A 13,603-nucleotide genomic window follows, 5' to 3' on the forward strand; every position below is an offset into this window, starting at 1 on the left:
CATTATCGTTAGCACTTTCCATCATAGAATGCCAAAATTAATGACTTCGTTCTTCAGCTCTTTTGAGATTGCAGAATGGTAAATACCGCCCAATTGAAAACTGAGGCAAAAGTTAAGGGTTTTATTCATGACCTTGTTTTGTACCTTCATCATCACTCAACTGCTGGCTTTCATTTTATGTACTGAGGCAGAACATCTCACCTTGTTCCTGAAACGGTCTCCAGTTGGTTAGACATGCTCAGTTACTCATTTTACTCTGAAGTTACTGGATTTCATTTCTGAGCTACACAAAAACCTCCACCGCCATTTTTGGGTACTTCTACTGAATTTCTTACAAAGCAATTTAAAAAGTGGTCATGACACATACTGAATCACGGCTGCAGACCCCAGATGGTCCTTGGCTCTCTTCTGCCTTTCATTCGTGATGCGTTTACTCTTTCAATTCTGACATATGATACAGTTAATGTGCTTTGGAACATGTACAAGCCCCCGGATTAGGGTGGGTCATTCTCCCCCTCCCCAGTCTATACTGACTACACAATTGATAATTATTCCTCTGAATGACAGTGTTTGTTTCAATAAATTACGCTATTAACCATGCCATGTCTAATCATTTCCTAATATTAAACTCCCCTTGCTATTATACTCCCTCCATAAATTATGCTAATGTAGGCAATAATACTTTTAACAACCAAGAGTTTGGCTTATAATTTTCTTACCTATTAAAGGCAGAAAAGAAATAAAAATTGGGCCAGTCCCAAGATGAGAACTGATAAAACAGATTGCGGGTGAGTGGGCGCGTGCAACCTGCGAGATTAAACGAAAGAAATCAAGGTTGTAGTAATGTTTTTCTCTTCTTTATTTCTGGCCAGCTGCTGTAAAGCCATAGTGTACACCTGGTACTTACGGTTTTGTTTTCCAAGTAACTGTCATCTTGTTTATTGTATGAGCTTCTTATCTACATGAAAATACTAGGCAATGGGCCGCATTAAAATTTTTACAAGCTTCTGCTTTCTTACTGATGGCCATAACCACAACGTTACATTCTTTTGTCATAGCAGCACCAACAGCTGCATCTGCACCACCGATGTGGTCTTATCAATAGGCATTGATCATTGTGAATACTAATCTAGGACACCTTCCTTATCTTGGCCATGTACAGTTTGGTCTGTAAGGCTGTGAAGTTTGTTGGTTGCAGAAGTTACCCTGGAAACTACCCTGAGAATACCTACTAAGCAATATCGCTTTTCTGCTGGAGCAATCTTCTCAGAAAACCCCAAACCCCCAAACATCTTCTGGGGAAGATGTCGCCATTCCCGTTGCTTTTTGTAACAGATTCAGTAAGTTTTGAACAGCTTGGAACAAAACACCATCGCGAAGAGCAAATTGGTACCTGGGTTGTAGGTGAATGAAATGGGAAGCAACGACACCTGTATAACACAGCTCTGGTTCTGCAGTGCATGTTTGCATCTTACTATACTTACTCTAGATCCTCACATGACACATACTATATATTTTATCATCACCGCCTGATGAGATGCTTGGTAGCAGCACAGGAAGGCTCTGACGCAGCGCTGGCTACACCAAGGAACACAAACCTCATGTACAAAGCACCTCCAAACCTCAAAATGACGCAACTTCTGTATACAAGAATCTGTCGGGTTTCCCAATTGCATCCAATAAATTTCCTCTTGTTTAAAAAAAAAAAATAGCATATACATTCACTGAAAGGATGCGTCTCAACCTCTGTTGGGAATACTGGTTTGAAATGGTACTAACTACAGAAATTCAGACCTGGGTAAGAATATCTTTATGCTTAGAGAGACTTTGGGTTCAGGCTCCATTGCAAAGCCTACACAAAATCAGCTGAGTAGGTTACAAATTCCTTGTGGGTCTTTTAGCCGCTCTTCCCACAAACCAGCAGGAACAGGATTCATCACTCAGGGCTTAAAGGCTGATTTTAATCTACCAGTATGGCTCCAAATTTCTTTGGGATTTAAGCATTACATCCTGTAGGTTGTGGAACACTTTGGTTTTCTAAGGCAACCTGAAGTACTTGTCATATCTAGAGGAATTTGAAATTTGGAGATTTTTAATGATTTCTTTTAAATTCAGTAGGTACCTTTTCTGAAGACAACCCATTGAAACCCATGAAATCCATTGAATCCATGAAAATGTCCATTGTTTTGCATTCTTATGTCAAAAATGCTTACGTGGTTTGATTACATTTTAAAACGCCTGTTCCAGATATCATATGTATTTGGAGTTTGCCATTACAGAAATGATGTGGTGTTCTTTCGATCTTCGTTTCACATCCTAAAGCAGGCAACAAAACTACATAATAATGATACTGAAATGATTTGGAAAAAACTGTAAGTTCAGTATTCCAAACCAAAAATATCTTAATAGTATTATGGTTACTAATGCATATCATCTACTGAGTGGGAATTAGAGCTTTAAACATATTTATTTGTATCTGCAACCTTTAGTTATAAGCAATCCTCTTGTGGAAGATGCAAACTCTCAGTGAGAGCTTATTATATGCATTTAAAAGACCCTCTTATTGACCACGAGTTGCAAGATCTAACACATCCTGTTTATAGCTAGCAAAGTTAGATATGGATTTCATGGGATCTCATAATATCACTTTAAAATATCTGCTGCTGCTTAACCATGTTTTTTGCACTTCTGCACCAAATCTGAAAACAAAATCAAGCAGGCCATGTAGAACACATAACTGCAAATGAAATTAATCCCCCAAATCCTGCTACGTCTCAAGTCAGATGCATGTACGATCACGAACCTGGAATATCAAAGCCAATGTCCACATGTACGAACCAGAAGGGCACGACCCATTGATCACAAACCGCAAGACCCCTCTTCTCCAGGCTCCTGTGGAGTCACCATACAGACAGTAACAGCCCTCAACCCTCCCAAAGTGCCACAGAAAAGACCAGGAAACTTGGTGACACCAGAGACTGGGGAGCAGATACTCGGGGATCTTCACCTCAGCTGGAAATGCAATCACCTCGCGCAACGTCATCTGGCACAAAACACACACCGAATTACTTGTGGATTCTTGCTACTGTGTCAGAGAAATGGCATGGTTTTTTCCCAACAGCTCTTTCAAAATATTAATAGAGGTTGTGCCAGTAAATTTAATTACTTGGATGTGAAAGTACACGGGTAACGCAGAGAATGCAATGGCAATGTATAGCTACTGTTAAGACTTAGAATACCTGTGTGTTTTCTTTGCACTACATTGAAACTTACTCTCTTTTTTCTTTTGTTTTAGCGGCCAAAATACATAAGGTAGGTGGCACAGTGAAATAATGCAGCTTTCCTGTGCATCACCAGAAAGAGCTGCAAATTAGTCCAATATCGAACGCCTCCCTATTACGGAATAACTGTGGGTATTTTACATGCATTTTAGAGTGTTCTTATTTACATTATTAATCCTTAAAACTACTAATTGTACAGTGTCGGTGCCATTAGATCTCCCAGATTCTGCTTCAATTTCCAGCACTGGCAAACATTTTTCTAATAATTAAGATTATTCAGATTAAGGGATCTTTCCTTTTTGGCTTTTCTGAACGTACGGCAAAGTCGACTTAGTAGGGAACATTTATTAAGGTAAAACAAAAAATTAAGTGGGAACAGTAAAAAACTGAGTGTTTTCTGTTCTGTTTTTTTTTGAAAGACTGCTCATGATTACAAACTATGCAGTTACTCTAAAAGTAATTATTTTTTAAGGGCATAAACAGAGGTGCCTCTGTTCTCAAATTCACAAAGAGTACCCAAGGGCTCTGAATCCAAGATTATACTTTGCGAGTACATTTCATAATATAGAGATGTGGAAGCCAAGCTCGCTTTTTATGGGCAGCACTCCCAAGACTGAGATTCCTGACAATTTCACAAGAGGTGTGGGGAGAGACCCATAACGCACAGAAACGAGTAAATGTCACTCCTTCCTAAAGCATCAGTTGCTCTGCTGTATTCCTAATAGCTTTTAAATAGGAATATTATTTAAGGCCAAGCGCTTAAAGCATATTTAAAGATAAATGGTGGCCTTCCGAATGTATTAGTGAAATGTGCAGTGACTAGATGAGCTCATTCAAAAAAGCCCAATTGTAAAATAAACCACCACACCTCAGTAGCAAATCGTAGCAGGATAAACCAGTTTTCTCTTTCATTCAGCAAAGCGTTGCCTGAACCCATTCAAAGTTAACTTTTAACACTTATAGATACCAGTTAATACTCTTCTGAGGGAAATTATTTTCATAAATCACGTACATGAACAATCTCAGAACAAACCCACTTGATTCCTGCCCCTCCCCATCTCCCCCTTAGGATTCCAAAAACTGCATGCAGGTGGAAGAGCAATTCCAACAGCTTATATATTAAAGGGAAATGTGTATTTACCTGGCACAGATTTAGAACAATATGGAAGATTCTGACTGCAGATGAAGTTTGCTGATGGTAATATGAAAGGAAAACACTGTATTTGTAACACTGGGAAAACCACTGTATTAAACTCATACAGAACTATCACTAAAAAGGGATTCAGATTTGCGACTACCTCGTAAGCTTTGAAAGGGGACCCAGTCAAAGCCTTTTGGCATGGCAGACAGAAGAAAGTTTGTACGTACTACACAATAATTTTTTCGATAAGCCAAATTTAACGCCTAAAAATTGATCAGAATGCGAAATTCAGGAAACTCAACCTCATCCAGTTTTTAAAAACCCTGTTATCCCAGCTTCTCTCTGTGCCTGGTGTCCATCCAGAGCCCACTGCGGAGCTGCAGGCTACGCGCAATCAAATCCGGTTTTCAAGTTTTCTGCCTCGACGTACCGCGATAGTTTTGCAGTTGGATGGCAACTAGTTCCTGCTGCTACAGATGGCCATTCGGAGCTGCAACACCCCGGTATTTGTCCTAAAGGCAAAGCAGTCAGCTGCTTTCAGAGGCAAAGCAACCCATCATTTGAACACAGATTAAAAAGACAACCGCGTGGCTGAAGTAACTTGTTCTAAACATGTGTCGGTGCCTGACTGGCTCCCACATCCTAATCATGACAGCAGAGGATATTTTGACAACACTGGAACTAGGGACAAAGCAGGACCTGCTCCAGAAGTATAAGCAGGGCCGACTGCTTGACACTATGGAAATTTCACAGAGCCAATACCATTCAGAAATTCCTGGTTTTTAAACGGTAAACCTCTACATATCGGCATGAAAAAAACCGATGCTGATAAATACCAGCTGAACTTCTCTGCATTGGCTCATTTTTTCCCTAAGGAAACTGATCTTATAAACAATATATCTGAATTTCATTTCTCCTCAGATTTACATTAACTTAAAAGACCACTCATGAAGATGGATCCTTCTGACTCTCATTTCAGATATTCCAACACAATATAAACCCATTTCATTCATGTAAGAGATCACAAGATCTGACTCCACTCACTTAAAACCGAAACTTCTGTGTAGCAGCTTTGGGCAGTAACACTAGACGGTTTTGTGGGACCTTTTATTCAAGAGTCTTAGAACATGTAAATCTCTGCGCAGCCATTTTCAGCAGTAACAGCTTGAGGCAGTCGGGGTCATTCTGAAAGCTACTGATGTCACGAGATTTCACTTGAAGCGCAAAAAGGTTCTTCGAACTTTTGAAAGTCTGTGCTATAGATATTAATGTATTTGTCAAAAATCAGCAAACCCGTCAGGAGTCCCAGTCCAACAATCAGAGTAAGATTTTTCCCTGGCAAGTTGACCTGTGTTTTTCTATATGTGATGAAAGCAAAGTATATTTCAAAGAACTATTCATACTGTTCTACAGTTAAATGTTCATCCGGTTTGTACCCCTAGGGAAGTGCTTATGTGAGGTACTGTCTCACTATGGAACTCTATTTCATCTTCAGAAGCCAATGAAATTTTTTAGTATCCACATGATGTTTGTAAGATCATCGTACTTTCAGGGAATTCATTACACTAAGAGAACCATTGTGGCACTGTTGTTATTTTCATTCCCTCCCACCTTCTCTGTTCCCCACTGAACATAATTCAGCTCTGCTGCACTGAACGTGAAGCCTTGCGCCTCTCCACGTGCAATGACAGGCACCTGTCTGTCATCTGGGTCAGCCCTTTTTTAAACTCCATCATACTGCATCCAGGTAGCAGTAACTACACCAAATTCTTTATACTATTTTCACTGCAACAGATGCATCACGCTCTAAGTACCAGTCAAGCTATTCACTCTTCACAATGTGTTACTTTTGTTATTTATTTTACCTTCGCTTACCGGACTGCTTTCTGTATTGCTCAGAAAACAGAAAGTATCGTCGGTGGAAGCCAAGCACTGAAAATAGAAAGTATCCTCAATCTCATTTGATTTCCCCATTCTAAAAAAAAGTTGGTCTTGCAGCTCATCACTGTTACAGGGTTTTTGAGAACTGAGAATACATACGATCCATCCCTGCTCTCACATGGAGAATGACCCAACATCATTTTAAGTTTTTCTCTGTTTCAGGCTTCATTTCTAAAATTACATTCCATGATCCCACTTATGAAAGAAGAAAAATTACCAGGTTTCTGTTACCAGAACTTTCCAATAACAGCTATAATTCCACACTGGGCTGTAATGTTAAAAATATGTACATCCATATGTATATATATGCACAACATATGCCCATGTACATACTGTGTATTTGCCATTGTATTAAAAAAATTTTCCTTCACAGCAGTGACATCTTTAGATTGCCATCTCTGCTGAGGCATTTTTCTCTCCTCTTCCTCTTTTCTCCTCTCCATTCCCGGTGCAAATGCCTCGTCCCTTCACAGGGTTGCTGGTTGTCTTTCCTTCCCAGCTGACGTGGCCATATCCGTGTTGTGCCTTTCAGGATATCCATGCAGCCAGGGCCAGCCACCACGTAGGGTCCATCCCCCAGAGATCTCAGCACGGCCGGCCTGGGGATGACAACCCCGTAGTCCACTTCTTCAAGAACATTGTAAGTTCTCCTCTCTTCTTGTTACGCACCCAAATGAAATATTTTCCTTAGGATCCCTCGGTAACCAAATTCTCCCCAGTCATTAGCCACGATGCGGAGCTTCGCGGTTGTATTGTGCCTTTGGGCTCATCATGCCATTCGATACAAAAATAATTTCTACCTGGAAACGCAAACAATACCGAAATGCTACGAAGAAGTGGGTGAGCCCTCCATTAGCACAGTCAGATTTCAGCAACAATCATTACTATTATACAGCTTCACCGCTTCCAGGTTTTCTCCTTGTGCCACCAGCACTGGCTGTATTTAGGCACATCTTCTGTTTAAAAATAGGCAAAAATCTAGTGTGTTCTAGGCAAAGCCTAAGACAGCAGAGGAGCTTCTCAGTGCAATTACCTGAATAATACTTAAAGGATATCCTAAGTTACTCTCAAATATGAAATAGCTTATAATTTTGGATATCATTTGAAACCATAAGCAAAAGAACCCAACATTTTTTTCCCAACGATTTCATTTAAGACAACAGCAATTTTGTTCGGGCTCTGAAATTGGTTGCTTTTATACCAATAAGGAGCTTTCACGAAAAATATCCAGGAAAGATGGAATTTCCTCAGATATTAAAATCCTGAGCACCGTGTAAATACATAACGAAATGTAATACTTTATTTAAAACACTGTACAGTGACTACCCAGAAAGAGAGACTCCACCTATTGCATTTGCCACACTTCTGATTTGACCTGTACAGGTACTCCCTACCAAATTTATTTTTCAGGGCTTTTCTTTTGAAACAGAAGTCTCACTATTTTGATGTCTAAACGCTGAATAAATAACCTTCAAAATATAAGGGTAGCCTTAACCAGGACAGAAGTATTTGAAGTATCACAGTCTTTCTTAATAACTACCTTCACAAATCAATTTTCCCAATGTTGATATCCAAAAAAGTGAAAGTAACATGCTATCTGCTTGGAGCAGAACATGGCCATCATTGGATCTGAAGTGTAAGGCCTACAATAGGTTAAAAAAAAAAAAAATAAAAAATCCATCAACAATGAGATTTTATGATGGGAAAATTACCCATACTATGATTCATTTTTGAACTATCCTTTAACAATAGGCATTCTGAAATATTCACGTAGCAAGAAAGAGAAGGATGAAATGAACAATAATTGATGCATTTGGTGTACTAACTCATACATAACATGCAAAAAGCTTGACAATTCCCTACATTTACTGTTGCCTTGGTTTCACAAGTTTCTTGTGTTGGTTTTTAGGTCTCACCCCGTACACCTCCCCCAATGCAAGCAAAGGTAAGCACTTTTGGAGGCTCACGCAAAGATATTTTGTGGGCTAATTTATACCAATTCAATTGCTAGCTTGATCCATTTTTTTTAATGGCATGAAGTAAAAATCTGTACTTCTCATTTGGGATACTTAAAGGAAGGGACTAAGAGAGAAAAGCCATGGTTCTTTTCCTCATTGCACTTGCTGCATGACATGGAACAAATTAAAGCCACTCGTAGGGATCTTTACATTCAGTTTATGTTGCGATTGCTTTACGTAAGAAACTAATAATGGGTAATGCTTTCAAACAAGCCTCACCCATCAGGAACTGTCTTTGATTTACTAAGCTCAGCTGACTTCTAAAGTACATGATACCGATAAAACCGTGGCTGGTGAAATCAGTTCACACAGGATTTTGCCTTTTTTGTTCCATGGAATGGCAGTAAACAGATCGTTGTTTTCAACTCCTGCCTCATTATCTGGCCAGTATTTCATTATTCCTACTGCACTTTCATCTCCTGTGTATGGTACACCCAGATGCTACGTTCCATAGTGATCATCATGTCATTGTTTCTGTCTCTTGCATGTCCAGGGAAGAGGATTATCCCTCACCAGATTTAGCTGGGTAGGTGATGAATGTGCTTTCAGTAACAGCCACTTTATTTACCAGGGCAAAGCATATCTCGCTCCGTTGCCTCAAGCTGCTGCAGCAATGTGATAATTTTGTTTTGTCTCAATTTTGCTATTTTGCTTTTCCTGTTGCACTTTTCTCCCTCTTCCTACAGCAGTTTAAGATGGCAATTTCGTTGCTTGCTCTTATCCAGCAACCTGACAGCCTTGCAGCATTGATTTCTTTTGCTTCAGCTCAAAGGGAGCAAAATCCACTGCATGGCAAAGCTCTCTTCCCTTAAAGGCTTCTGGAAGACTCATCTGCTGCATTTTTCTTTTCCTGGGAAGGACAAAAATGGGAGGGAGGCCTGGGTTGAGATGGGTGCTTATTCCACAGTTCCAATTCCTCTTATACAGCAAAGTCTGCACAACTAACACTGTCACTAATTCAAGTATTTTGTCCCACCTCTCCTTGCAACCCCTTTCAGTAAGAAGTGATCTGTACGAACGATTACTAGACAAGTTCTTCCCACAGTTATCTCACAACTGATAAAATTGTACTTCTCTACCACAGGTTTCATTTTATGAGAGATGGACATGTAAAATCACTTGCATTTTAAGACAAAATATTAAAGACTTCAAGCCATTAAACTTTTCTTTCACTGTCTGAAGAACACAAATCAGTTGAGGTCTTTACATCTTAGAACTCATGAAAGGGAGACATTTTAAGTTTTGTCATGCAGCTTAATCTTCCGAGTATCCATTTTTTGATTAATTCCTCTTTTACAGATTGGTGCTTCCCTCACCTTTGAATATATTCAGATAGTTTCCCAACATTTTCCTTCATCCCTGCTTATTAAGTAAAATATTATTTTCTTCCAAGACCTCCAAATTTGAGTATTACATTTCAGTGATCAGAAACAAAGATTACAACATGCATTTGATGATTTGAATGCAATAACTTGCAATATGTATGAAAACCTTTCTTTGCAGGGTGGTGAAGGACACAAACCAGGATACGGAGGAAGCGGAAAATTCTATGAGCATAAATCTGCTCACAAGGGACATAAGGGATCCTATCATGAGGGACAGGGCACTCTTTCCAAAATCTTTAAACTGGTAAAGTATAATTTAACTTACTCTAAATACAGAAAAATTTGAGTTCAGGAAAAAGAGAAGCCAAAGCTCTCCAGAACCTTCCATGTTTGAAACAACCACATTTCCTTAGACCTTCTGAAGGAACTAGATTTGCATGGAGAAACCAGAAGGTTATCTCATGGCCTAGTAACTACTTACATGACAGGAAGCAAAAGCGAAAATACACAGTGAGTTGCCATCAGGAAAGCAGGTAAGTCCGCAAAGTCCCACAAAGACCTGCACCAGGATCTGTGGTGTTCCTCAGCTCACAAATGACCTGGAACACAGAAGATGAATGGGGTGGCACAGTTTTGCTGCTGCTAAATTAACTATAATAGTGAAAACGGAAGCGAACCGATAAGCTGCAGAATGGCAGTACAGAGCAGGGTTGGACACACATTTGGTTGAGATGCAAATAACAACCTGACCAGTCCCTGCTTGTTCCCACCCCAGGTGGGAGACGTCCTGCAATATGTCAGTACAGCGAGTTGTGACACCACATAGTCAGGGAAATTAGAAAACTGCGTTATGAAAAATAAACACGTGGGAAGATTAATCTGGTTCAGCTCATCATTCTGAGTCACCACACAGCCCCACCAACACAGCTAATAAATGAAAACAGAACAGGAAAAAAAGTCAGCTATGAGGATTTTTCATACTCTGTGTCAGGACAAAGACACGTGAAAAGCAAATCAAATCCACTGGCAGCTACCGTAACCAAGAGTGTATTTTTCCTCAAAGGCAGAGAAGCATTCACTTGTACCATACCACCCAGTACACTTTTTGCACATCAAGAATGCCATCAGCAGTAACCTCAACTTCAAGACAGAAGGTCTGGGATCCCATTAGCAGAGTTGATCTTCTCATTACTGCTCTTCTCTGCAACAGGAGACATCAGATTCACCTAGAAAGTTGCTAAAGCTACAGGAAAAGATACACAGCCAGCCTCACCCTAAGTTGCAAAAATGGAACGGCGAAATTTCAGCTTGAATCATCTTCACTATAAAACTGCTGTAGGGTTTTTCTCAATTGCAGATTCTCACCTTTCCCTCCCCCCACCCGCCCCAGTTTGATGTTTTATTACTATTTGTAAAAGCAGGCCACGTTTCAGCCCATTAAATTTTCTTAGTCTTTTTCCTGTATTTGCAATCTGAGCTTTCCATACAAGACTCATGTCAACATAATCACATTAACAATTATTTACCCTAATAAGTATTACAGAACAAAATTATTACGTTTCAGGTCTTTTAGATGTGAGACTATTAAAATCTGTATGCAAAATTTGGAGGTTTTGGTTTTCATGGCTTTTTGTTTTTATTTTTTTTCTGTTACATATACGCACTATTGCTTTCATTAGGAAGGCCTGAATAAGAACATGTACCTAAAAATAGTTCACGAGAGACTGTCTAGCCCTATATGAGAGATTTAATGAGAGTAAATTAATCCTATGTGAAAATACATGAGAAGCAACCATCTCCTTGAAGTGAACATTCCAGTAATACTTAGCGATATACTAGAGGCCACTGCAAGCCACTATCATTAGACAATATTTAAAATTTTGTTGTACTACAAATAAATGTTTTTTAACGTATAGCCCCAAATATACCGTACCTCTTAATTAAGTGTGTTCTTCCCTCCGCAGGGAGGCTCTGGGTCCCGACCTGGATCGCGGTCTGGTTCACCAATTGCGAGGCGCTGAAGCTCCAACATGCCATCCAAGGATCATGTACTCTGCTTCGTAACATAACTGCCTTAAAATTAATAACAACTGCAACTATTACCTAGATAGACGCGATCCATTACTTAATGCCAATTAGGTTCCGCACGCAGTAGATTATACCAACTTCTATCGGCAATCCCTGACCAACAGTTGAATGAAAGGAACACAAGATGTAGCTTTACTAGATGTTTTCCTTATTTTGTGTGAAGTAACAAGATCTCTGACTTTACTCATTCTTCTTCAGGATGCCCTAACTGTATGCTGGACTTCATTATTTATCCCAAGCGCCTAATTTGAGCTCAAGTCTTCTGGTTTCGTTTTAGTGAACGTGAGAATTACAAATAAAGAGCTAATGTCTTGGATACTGAGCACTGCTGTTAATGAATTTCTGAAACACTGCTGTTAAAAAAATCCATCATGTGCAGAAGTTGTAAGGACTGTTTATCCAATTTTTTTTTTAAATTTGGTTTTGGTTTTTTATTTTGTTTTAATCTTCCTTCTCTCACTCACAGAATAATCTATTTTCATAACAGGATTAGGCAGTCATGGAAAGGTTTACCAAATATTGGGAGTTCAAGGTATGTGAAGTGTGGGAGGGGGCAGATGTTGTAGAATCAATACGATGCAGAGCAATAGTAATAAGGAAATTCTTTCTATACCATGAATTGCTCATTGCATCCAAACCACTAGAATAAAGAGTAGATGAGGGAGAGAAAGAGGATTTAAAATTTGAGTTAGACTAATGTTAAGAAACAAGGGATATTCCCAGAGAAGAAACACCTAAGATTGCATGAGTGACCACTGGACGTCACTGGTGCTTCACACCAACTCTGCTGCAACAGCATTAACTTTGCAGTGCAGTAAATAAGTAAATAAATATATGAACAAATAAGTCTAATTTCTGAAAGAGAGCCCTTCAGTACTGGTATCTCAGATAGTCCTGCACATCTCGCATCAGAATTTCAGATCTTTCTCTTGGTATTGCGGCAGTGTTATATTGGGTCAGCTCATCTTTTGCCCGAGTAACATCTGGATGCCTATTAAGGGCAGTGCACCAAAGCAAACTCATAGTAAACTACTGTGAACATTTAACTGTTGTACTGTAGTTGCCTTATAGAAATAAATTATAGCCGAGTTAGATTTAGATATTAATTGTTCACAAATTACTAAAATGAATGTGTGGTGATGGTATTTCCAGACACACTTAGGGAAATAAAAGGCTCTTCTGAATTGCACTGTTTTATTACTTAAACTTACCATTCCTTCAAGCTGTCATCTAAGTGTCTGATTAATTTTTTATTATTTTTTTTATTTTTAGTTTTAGCCTATGCATTGTAGACTATAGTTATTGCTACCCAGGTTGAAACTGCATTCCTAATAAGTGCCCAGTAAAAGTTACCTATAAATATATGTATGCTAATTGCATTTCACATCTAAGTCTATTGTAGGTTTAAATCAGTGTCCATTAATATGAAGCAATGAAAGATGAGAGGATAGAAAATACATAGAGACTAAAGAAAAAAAAAACAACAACAAAATTATTAAGCATACATACACGTATTACATCTTCTATTACCTACATTGGTTGCTACGTGTATTTTTCTATTGTAGCTTCATTCAGATGTATACTCTGCAACATAATAGTTGATTTAATTTGAATACGTACTGTTCTTATAGGAACACAGCTTTTAAAAATATTCATTATTGAAATAAAGTAATCAACTTGAAATGAAACTTGGACCAGTTTTGTCTTTTACAACAGAGAAGATCATATATATGAAGTTCTCTGGCGATTTCTCACAATTTATGAACAATGTTCAGATACTGGAGAGTGACACTTTGGGACCCAGGACAG

The 13,603-nt window shown here is 39.0% G+C and overlaps 1 protein-coding gene across 3 annotated transcripts in view; it reads left to right on the plus strand.

The window, feature by feature from the left end:
- The window catches only part of MBP (myelin basic protein), a 116,163-nt gene extending 102,736 nt beyond the window's left edge, over positions 1-13,427 (plus strand). For all 3 annotated transcript variants that reach the window (XM_065628870.1, XM_065628869.1, XM_065628871.1), the window contains exons 5-9: positions 6,896-7,003; positions 8,273-8,308; positions 8,875-8,907; positions 9,885-10,010; positions 11,671-13,427. In XM_065628870.1, the coding sequence (XP_065484942.1) occupies positions 6,896-7,003; positions 8,273-8,308; positions 8,875-8,907; positions 9,885-10,010; positions 11,671-11,727 (360 nt within the window). In that variant the 3' untranslated portion in view covers positions 11,728-13,427. The remainder of the gene's footprint in view (positions 1-6,895; positions 7,004-8,272; positions 8,309-8,874; positions 8,908-9,884; positions 10,011-11,670) is intronic.
- The last annotated feature ends 176 nt before the right edge of the window (positions 13,428-13,603 follow it).

This window comes from Caloenas nicobarica, chromosome 2 (assembly GCF_036013445.1).
Source record: "Caloenas nicobarica isolate bCalNic1 chromosome 2, bCalNic1.hap1, whole genome shotgun sequence".
In the NCBI taxonomy this organism is placed as follows: Eukaryota; Metazoa; Chordata; class Aves; order Columbiformes; family Columbidae; genus Caloenas; species Caloenas nicobarica.